This window comes from Sinocyclocheilus anshuiensis, unplaced genomic scaffold, assembly GCF_001515605.1.
Source record: "Sinocyclocheilus anshuiensis isolate Anshui unplaced genomic scaffold, SAMN03320099.WGS_v1.1 scaffold394, whole genome shotgun sequence".
Classification (NCBI taxonomy): Eukaryota; Metazoa; Chordata; class Actinopteri; order Cypriniformes; family Cyprinidae; genus Sinocyclocheilus; species Sinocyclocheilus anshuiensis.
In genome coordinates, this window is record NW_015542343.1 from 774,606 (window position 1) to 785,293 (window position 10,688).

Below are 10,688 nucleotides of genomic sequence, written 5' to 3' on the forward strand. Positions count from 1 at the left end.
GAGCTTTAACCTATGCAGTCTGAGTCGGAAAGAGACTTAATAATAATAACCAACTCTTTGTTACCTTTGTTACAACATTCAGTGTTATGGAAAAGAACCATAATGACAGAAATTCGCATATTTATAAACTGTAAGAAGTAAAAAGCTACAATTTGAGACCAGAAACGCATCACGTAACTGTAAGAGTAAATAATAATAATTATAATAATGATGATAATAATAATAATAACTATGCACCCGTTTGTAAGGAAGCTTGTAAATTAACTAATTTCTCTATCCAATGCTGTCACGTCACGTGACAAAAGAACGAACGATTCGAAAGACTCGAGAGATGAACTAATCAATTCTCTTTCCGGCTCAGACTGCATTGGTTAAAGTGTATGGGGCTGTCACGTGATGAACGAACGACTCAAACCTGAAAACTTGTCAGATAAGAGGTGAGGTGAGCTGATCATAGACTGAAGACCCAGGTAAACAATGAATTCATCTTTTTTGTTTCTTATAGCAGTTTTGTATTGTTTGTAGTGTGATCAACGTTTGCGTAAGTAGTAGACGTGTTAGGGAAGTAACGTAACATTTTAATTATATTTTGCTAAAATGAACGAAATGACTCGAAAAAAGATTCGTTCATTTTGTCCGAGTCGGTAAAATGATCCGAACTTCCCATCACTAGAACTCTGTGCATTCCGGTTCATGACATCTCATTTTCTCCTCCAACTTCAAAATCGTTCTAAATCGTCCTACATCGCTGTTTTACTGTTTTTTGTAAAGGGCGTTTGACCTTCTTTGCACGTTCACTTTGTAAACACTGGCTCGGTACTTCTGCAGCGATGTAGGACGATTTTGAAGTTGGAGGATTAAATGAGATGGGAGTTTTTCGACCTACCCTAACTCTTTCGAATGGGACTGCACAGAGTACACATGCGCATTGCAAAGCTACACAAGACAAGCATTTGAGGTTAAAACGTATATAATTTTTATTCTTTTTTAGAAAATGACAGATCGTTTCGCTAGATAAGACCCTTATTCCTCGTCTGGGATCGTGTAGAACGCTTTGAAGCTGCAATTTGGACCTTCCACCCAGTGAACCCCACTGAAGTCCACTATATAGAGAAAAACCCTGGAATGTTTTCCTCAAAAACCTTAATTTCTTTTCGACTGAAGAAAGAAAGACATGAACATCTTGGATGACATGGGGGTGAGACAATTATGAGGACATTTTAATTCAGAAGTGAACTAATCCTTTAAAGGCCTGTTCAAAACAAACACGATAACTATAATGATAAAGATATACTTCTGAAGGATACGCGAGCTTGATTCTGCCACAGAATAAAAAAAAAGTGAAAAGTAATTGCAGTTTACATTTTGTCACTCCACACCACGTCTATAACGATCATGACACAGAGGAGCGATGAAATCACTTTCATATTGTTTTTTCCAGCTGATGAACAATAAAAACATTGACAGCCAATCAGAATCCATTCTACTTCAATGAGCTTGAAGTGCTCGACAAAACTGCAGCGTGGGCTTATAATAAATATAACATTATTGTGCGTTGGTGTGGACACTAATAGTTAATCGCTAGTCTTTTTAGTTATCATTTTCAGTGTTAATGGCTTTTAACACCTTGATCCTGATATAAAAGCATTAGCTCAACCAATGGCATGAGTCTGGGGGCGGGGCTATCCATTTGACAGACAGCAGATGGGGCGTGGCCAGAAAAGCTGTATGAAATTCTGTTTAGTGAAGCTGATGATGCCGAAAATACACACTTTGGCTGTAAGCAAACATTTTGAGATGAAAAATCTGTGAAGAGTTTAATGAGAAAGGTTATACGTACTGTATTCGCAGTTACAGCTAATTACATTTCATTTAGCCTGATAAACATATTTTCCCCAATTTAGTCTCATTTATATGATTATTCATGTAGCAGATGCTTTTATCTGAGGTTTATGAAACATGATGGACATGTAGATTGATTTCTGCAGGACTATTTTTAGACATCATCAATTTCATTCATATTTCATCAAAGTGAAATGCAGATATGGTCAGAATAGCCAATGTATAGTTAATAAATGAAACTTGAGTCTGATGTGTAGAATGAAGCATGCGGGCGTAAGAAAGACTTTAATGGTGATTATGTCTCTCACCTCAGAAAGTTCAGATCTGACTTGTGATTTGATGTAACACTTCTCTTTTCCAGGAAACTTGACTGCTGTAATGCCCTGTAAAAGAGTGAAAATAAATGAATTATTTTATGAACAGCTCTGAAATGAGACGAACAGGTTTATTATGTGCTACTCACGGCTTTGAAGTCTTGAACTTCCACAATTTTCCCATCTGCAGCATCTGAATCGTCTTCTATCTTTATATCGATGTTACTGTAGTGAGTGCTGATCACCTGTCGACATTAACAGACCAGAGTTAAGGTCGTTTTTTAAATTAAGTGAGTTTTTGCTTCAAACAAGAAAAATATCCGCATATAGGGTCAGAAAAATAAACTTAATTGAAAGGGTTTACAAGATTCTTTTTCTTGCCCCATTGTCAGATATTTGTTCTTCTTTTAAGAAAAAAACACTTAATTTTGGTGCATTTTTTCAGAAAACAAGACTTAATATCTTCATCGTCATTTTGCTGCTCTGGTAAATGTATCTTGATTTAAGAATGTTGAATTTTTACTGGAAAACAAGACAAAATAGAAAATAATTTTTGCTGTGTTTGTTATTTGAAAACTGAAATAAAATAGAATGTAAAAAGTAACTAAAACTAAAATTAAAGGAAAATTAATAATATTATACAGACATATATAAAAAAAGAATAATGATAAAAATGACAAAAACACAAAATTAATTTAAAAATGAACTAATATTAAAATGAATAGAAATATAATATGTAAAACTTATTTCAGCTATTATTTCAATAATTTCTTATTTTGCTAAAACATAAAAAAAAACTGTGTGTGTGGTTATTAAAATTCTTTTAAAATCAAAAAACGTTTTAAAAATTATTTTAAAATTTTAAGATTAAAAATAATATTTTTATATTTAAAAAATAATAAAAAAGACAAAACAACAAAATTTATTAAAAAAACTAAACAATTTTAAAATGAATAAATGAATATAAATTAAATTAAAAAAAATATTTAAGCTAGTTGCTAGTTTAACTTGTTAACTATAGTAACTAAAACTAAAACCGAAATAAACATTATTAAAAACTTTACCCCGCCCCCCCAAAAACTACTAAAAATGACAAAACACTTACTAAAATTTAAATGAAAAAAAAAAAAAAACTAATTCAAAATATTAATAATAATAAATAAAATAATCAATCAATAAATAAAATAATATCTCAAGATAACACTGCAACATACAAATATTACATCTTTTAATCCAGTGGTTCTCATCAGGGAGAAACGATGCTAAATGGAAATAATAAAACCAACCATATAATCATGCATACTTGTCAAAAGGAGGAGAAAATGCTTCCAAAATAAAGTAAATTAGTATAAATAATCATTTGTGACATTTTTTTTTCTTTTGTACATTACTCAGTTTTGGGTTACCACTTAATCTGCATCCTGAAGAAAACCTACTGTAGTTGTGAACCACTGATTTATTCCATATGAAACATACTGTATAATATTGGTGCATTATTTTGTGCAGTGGTCCAGCAGGTGGTTTGCTCACGGGTGCAGCTCTTACTGGCCGTTTGTGTTTGTGTTGGGAAGTGATGCATGCTGATCTGTTTGCAGTGTTAACACTGCATGATTATAACCCAGCACACAGACCTCTTTGTTTGCCGTCTTTAACCTGGCCGATTTTTTTTGGAAATGCCAGAGGTGCCTGAAATCAATGCACACTGATGGCTGCAAATGCAAACACGCCGCTGCCTGCTTCATTGATCATTCCTGACTCTTTGCAATTTAAATATTCTCATTCCAACTCAGACCTACTGTGCTTTAAATATCGACACGTCTGCGCTATTGCATCAGCATGCATTTGAGAGCGAAACGGTGTGATTATGCAATGCCGAATATTAAAAATGTATACTTTAAATATAGCAGTGTTACAAATGCATGCATGCAAATTAAAACCCTAAACACAGAACAATTTGCTGCACATCAAGCAAAAGTTTTTATTATTACACAGTTAACTCGTCACAATAAATTACGTCATTCCACCTCATCAATAATAGACTGTTTACTGCTTTGATTCGCCTTTAAGGAGTTCAAGTTTTAGCTTTAGTGGGCTGAATTTGATAGACGCTCCCAAAAGTGATATTTTTGTGTAGGAGGTTGCTGAACAGTTGCCCTAATTTTGAGCCAAACTAGTTTAGACTACTGTACTGTCTGGTCTGAGACACTTACTTCTTTCTCGCTGACTTTCCACAAGCAAAAAGCTCCAATGCCTCCAAAGAGCAGCAGAACGGCGCCGGCGATGAAGGCTACGACCGCCGTCGTCTTCACACGCACAAACCCTCTGGGCTTCAAGCTACTGTAAGCCTTATTAAACACACATCGTTGGATTATAGACACAAATTAAGTATATTAAGACGCATAATGTGAAGTTTAAGGATAAAATGAAAGCATCACGTACCTGAAAAGGAACTTTTTCGGCTGTTTCCTCCATGGCGTTCTGGCTTCTACTGAAAGCAGAGCTTTGTGACTTGGTGTAGCTTCTCTCAAGTTTCTGTCATGTAGGTGAGAGAGAGGTGAAAAAATTCGGGCAAAATCGGTACTTCTGCAGCGATGTAGGACGATTTTGAAGTTGGAGGATTAAATGAGATGGGAGTTTTTCGACCTACCCTAACTCTTTCGAATGGGACTGCACAGAGTACACATGCGCATTGCAAAGCTACACAAGACAAGCATTTGAGGTTAAAACGTATATAATTTTTATTCTTTTTTAGAAAATGACAGATCGTTTCGCTAGATAAGACCCTTATTCCTCGTCTGGGATCGTGTAGAACGCTTTGAAGCTGCAATTTGGACCTTCCACCCAGTGAACCCCACTGAAGTCCACTATATAGAGAAAAACTCTGGAATGTTTTCCTCAAAAACCTTAATTTCTTTTCGACTGAAGAAAGAAAGACATGAACATCTTGGATGACATGGGGGTGAGACAATTATGAGGACATTTTAATTCAGAAGTGAACTAATCCTTTAAAGGCCTGTTCAAAACAAACACGATAACTATAATGATAAAGATATACTTCTGAAGGATACGCGAGCTTGATTCTGCCACAGAATAAAAAAAAAGTGAAAAGTAATTGCAGTTTACATTTTGTCACTCCACACCACGTCTATAACGATCATGACACAGAGGAGCGATGAAATCACTTTCATATTGTTTTTTCCAGCTGATGAACAATAAAAACATTGACAGCCAATCAGAATCCATTCTACTTCAATGAGCTTGAAGTGCTCGACAAAACTGCAGCGTGGGCTTATAATAAATATAACATTATTGTGCGTTGGTGTGGACACTAATAGTTAATCGCTAGTCTTTTTAGTTATCATTTTCAGTGTTAATGGCTTTTAACACCTTGATCCTGATATAAAAGCATTAGCTCAACCAATGGCATGAGTCTGGGGGCGGGGCTATCCATTTGACAGACAGCAGATGGGGCGTGGCCAGAAAAGCTGTATGAAATTCTGTTTAGTGAAGCTGATGATGCCGAAAATACACACTTTGGCTGTAAGCAAACATTTTGAGATGAAAAATCTGTGAAGAGTTTAATGAGAAAGGTTATACGTACTGTATTCGCAGTTACAGCTAATTACATTTCATTTAGCCTGATAAACATATTTTCCCCAATTTAGTCTCATTTATATGATTATTCATGTAGCAGATGCTTTTATCTGAGGTTTATGAAACATGATGGACATGTAGATTGATTTCTGCAGGACTATTTTTAGACATCATCAATTTCATTCATATTTCATCAAAGTGAAATGCAGATATGGTCAGAATAGCCAATGTATAGTTAATAAATGAAACTTGAGTCTGATGTGTAGAATGAAGCATGCGGGCGTAAGAAAGACTTTAATGGTGATTATGTCTCTCACCTCAGAAAGTTCAGATCTGACTTGTGATTTGATGTAACACTTCTCTTTTCCAGGAAACTTGACTGCTGTAATGCCCTGTAAAAGAGTGAAAATAAATGAATTATTTTATGAACAGCTCTGAAATGAGACGAACAGGTTTATTATGTGCTACTCACGGCTTTGAAGTCTTGAACTTCCACAATTTTCCCATCTGCAGCATCTGAATCGTCTTCTATCTTTATATCGATGTTACTGTAGTGAGTGCTGATCACCTGTCGACATTAACAGACCAGAGTTAAGGTCGTTTTTTAAATTAAGTGAGTTTTTGCTTCAAACAAGAAAAATATCCGCATATAGGGTCAGAAAAATAAACTTAATTGAAAGGGTTTACAAGATTCTTTTTCTTGCCCCATTGTCAGATATTTGTTCTTCTTTTAAGAAAAAAACACTTAATTTTGGTGCATTTTTTCAGAAAACAAGACTTAATATCTTCATCGTCATTTTGCTGCTCTGGTAAATGTATCTTGATTTAAGAATGTTGAATTTTTACTGGAAAACAAGACAAAATAGAAAATAATTTTTGCTGTGTTTGTTATTTGAAAACTGAAATAAAATAGAATGTAAAAAGTAACTAAAACTAAAATTAAAGGAAAATTAATAATATTATACAGACATATATAAAAAAAGAATAATGATAAAAATGACAAAAACACAAAATTAATTTAAAAATGAACTAATATTAAAATGAATAGAAATATAATATGTAAAACTTATTTCAGCTATTATTTCAATAATTTCTTATTTTGCTAAAACATAAAAAAAAACTGTGTGTGTGGTTATTAAAATTCTTTTAAAATCAAAAAACGTTTTAAAAATTATTTTAAAATTTTAAGATTAAAAATTATATTTTTATATTTAAAAAATAATAAAAAAGACAAAACAACAAAATTTATTAAAAAAACTAAACAATTTTAAAATGAATAAATGAATATAAATTAAATTAAAAAAAATATTTAAGCTAGTTGCTAGTTTAACTTGTTAACTATAGTAACTAAAACTAAAACCGAAATAAACATTATTAAAAACTTTACCCCGCCCCCCCAAAAACTACTAAAAATGACAAAACACTTACTAAAATTTAAATGAAAAAAAAAAAAAACTAATTCAAAATATTAATAATAATAAATAAAATAATCAATCAATAAATAAAATAATATCTCAAGATAACACTGCAACATACAAATATTACATCTTTTAATCCAGTGGTTCTCATCAGGGAGAAACGATGCTAAATGGAAATAATAAAACCAACCATATAATCATGCATACTTGTCAAAAGGAGGAGAAAATGCTTCCAAAATAAAGTAAATTAGTATAAATAATCATTTGTGACATTTTTTTTTCTTTTGTACATTACTCAGTTTTGGGTTACCACTTAATCTGCATCCTGAAGAAAACCTACTGTAGTTGTGAACCACTGATTTATTCCATATGAAACATACTGTATAATATTGGTGCATTATTTTGTGCAGTGGTCCAGCAGGTGGTTTGCTCACGGGTGCAGCTCTTACTGGCCGTTTGTGTTTGTGTTGGGAAGTGATGCATGCTGATCTGTTTGCAGTGTTAACACTGCATGATTATAACCCAGCACACAGACCTCTTTGTTTGCCGTCTTTAACCTGGCCGATTTTTTTTGGAAATGCCAGAGGTGCCTGAAATCAATGCACACTGATGGCTGCAAATGCAAACACGCCGCTGCCTGCTTCATTGATCATTCCTGACACTTTGCAATTTAAATATTCTCATTCCAACTCAGACCTACTGTGCTTTAAATATCGACACGTCTGCGCTATTGCATCAGCATGCATTTGAGAGCGAAACGGTGTGATTATGCAATGCCGAATATTAAAAATGTATACTTTAAATATAGCAGTGTTACAAATGCATGCATGCAAATTAAAACCCTAAACACAGAACAATTTGCTGCACATCAAGCAAAAGCTTTTATTATTACACAGTTAACTCGTCACAATAAATTACGTCATTCCACCTCATCAATAATAGACTGTTTACTGCTTTGATTCGCCTTTAAGGAGTTCAAGTTTTAGCTTTAGTGGGCTGAATTTGATAGACGCTCCCAAAAGTGATATTTTTGTGTAGGAGGTTGCTGAACAGTTGCCCTAATTTTGAGCCAAACTAGTTTAGACTACTGTACTGTCTGGTCTGAGACACTTACTTCTTTCTCGCTGACTTTCCACAAGCAAAAAGCTCCAATGCCTCCAAAGAGCAGCAGAACGGCGCCGGCGATGAAGGCTACGACCGCCGTCGTCTTCACACGCACAAACCCTCTGGGCTTCAAGCTACTGTAAGCCTTATTAAACACACATCGTTGGATTATAGGCACAAATTAAGTGTATTAAGACGCATAATGTGAAGTTTAAGGATAAAATGAAAGCATCACGTACCTGAAAAGGAACTTTTTCGGCTGTTTCCTCCATGGCGTTCTGGCTTCTACTGAAAGCAGAGCTTTGTGACTTGGTGTAGCTTCTCTCAAGTTTCTGTCATGTAGGTGAGAGAGAGGTGAAAAAATTCGGGCAAAACAAACAAGGTCCCGGAGAAACCCAAGCCTGGAATTCCTCTCTGGGGATTTTCTGTGGCCTGAGAAAACAGTGCTGAGACACACGCTTCAGACTATTCATGCACATTTCCAGTGAATTTGTGTAAATTGACAGGCAAAAGAGGCCCGGTTTACCTGAATTCACTGGTGTAAATCTATGGGACGCTTTCGAAGGCAACATTTATTTTTCAATTCAACAAAAGTCAAGTAATGTTCTTCAGTTTTACCAGGACTGGATCTGTATAAGGTCTCATTTATGTACACTAGCAGTCAAAAGTTTGGACACATCACTCATTTTCATGACTATTATCACTTTAAAATAACAGTCAACTGATTAAAGTCCTCAAATAGAGGTCTGGGAGTGATGTAGTGATACAAACGTGTGACACAAATGAAGATTCTTATATTTCTACTTCTTCTTTGTCGAGTTTACAGCTTTTTTTCACTATGAACATTCATTAGCCAACTTCATCAGGTGTATCACGGGATGCTTTTTAACACTATTGAAGAAGAAACATGCGCGAGATAAACTAAAACTAAAACCATTAAAAAACATTTTTACTTGAACTATATTAACAATAATATTAATAATAAAATAGAAAAAAATATATAATAATATAAATATATAAATAAATATAAAAAAAAAATATATATATAACTTTTTTCATATATTTCAGCTGATTGCCAGGGCAACATTTTTTATTTTTATTTAAATAAAAAAAAAGTATAATAGTTAAGTATAATAATAAGTATACAAAAGAACTAATAACAAAAGACAAAAGCACACAACAAAATTACTAAAACTAACTAAATTAAAAATGAAAATGGAAAATATAAAAATAAAAACGAATTAAAAATGTTAATAATGAATAAATTAATAAAAAAAAAAAAGTATAATAATAACAAGTATACAAAAGAACTAATAACAAAAGACAAAAGAACACAACAAAATTGCTAAAACTAACTAAATTAAAAATGAAAATGGAAAATATAAAAATAAAAACAAATTAAAAATATTAATAATGAATAAATTAATAAAAACTATAATACTATCTGAATTTAAAGTTTTATGAGAAAATTCAGTTGTAAGCATAATTTTATTTGTCTACAAAGCTAATATTCAAGCATTTAAACAGAAGCTTGAAATATTTTTGAGATGATAAATTATGTCTTTTGACTGGAATAGACAAGGGTGCAAAACATTGTAGATGTAACTTTTTTTTCCTCATGTTTTAATTTCTTAAAGTCGCATTTCATTTCTTTCTGCCAAGGTCATGCAAGCCCACAGACCTGAGGAAACACACTCCGGTAAGGATTCCTACACAACTGCCACAATAAAACTGGTAATTACAACTTTTTAGCTCAATTCAGATTTTTTTTTTTTTTTTTATATCTTCAACTTCAGTCTAATTCAGTCAACAGCAATTTAGAAACTCTGAGTTTACATCTCGCAATTATGATGCTTTTTCTCAAAATACAAATATGCATGTTTATATTTCATAGTAATTCTGACTTTTATTCTAAGAATTTTTAGTTTCTGGCAATTGTAAGACAAACTCGTAATTTGGACTTTTTTTTTCAGAATTCTGAGTTTACATCTTGTAACTTTTAATTTTTTTCAGAATTCTGAGTTTACATCTAGTAACTTTAACTTTTTTTCAGAATTCTGAGTTTACATCTCGTAACCTTTACTTTTTTTTCAGAATTCTGAGTTTACATCTTGTAACTTTTAATTTTTTTCAGAATTCTGAGTTTACATCTAGTAACTTTAACTTTTTTTCAGAATTCTGAGTTTACATCTCGTAACTTTTACTTTTTTTTTCAGAATTCTGAGTATACAACTTGTAACTTTTACTTTTTTTTTCAGAATTCTGAGTTTACATCTCGTAACTTTAAAATTGTTTTCAAAATTCTGAGTTTACATCTCGTAACTTTTACTTTTTTTCAGAATTCTGAGTTTACATCTCGTAACTTTTACTTTTTTTCAGAATTCTGAGTTTACATCTAGTAACTTTTACTTTTTTT

At 32.7% G+C, this 10,688-nt stretch overlaps 1 protein-coding gene across 2 annotated transcripts in view; it reads right to left on the reverse strand.

The window, feature by feature from the left end:
- LOC107691272 (leukocyte cell-derived chemotaxin 1-like) overlaps positions 1-8,571 on the reverse strand; it is a 16,651-nt gene extending 8,080 nt beyond the window's left edge. The window contains exons 1-4 of one of the 2 annotated variants that reach the window (XM_016489788.1): positions 8,512-8,571; positions 8,283-8,417; positions 6,223-6,318; positions 6,068-6,142 (exon numbers count right to left, since the gene is read on the reverse strand). In XM_016489788.1, the coding sequence (XP_016345274.1) occupies positions 6,068-6,142; positions 6,223-6,318; positions 8,283-8,417; positions 8,512-8,544 (339 nt within the window). In that variant the 5' untranslated portion in view covers positions 8,545-8,571. Of the gene's footprint in view, positions 1-2,150; positions 2,226-2,305; positions 2,402-4,366; positions 4,502-4,595; positions 4,658-6,067; positions 6,143-6,222; positions 6,319-8,282; positions 8,418-8,511 lie in introns of those variants that run through there. The other variant, XM_016489787.1, reaches the window with a different exon arrangement.
- Between the last annotated feature and the right edge of the window lie 2,117 nt (positions 8,572-10,688).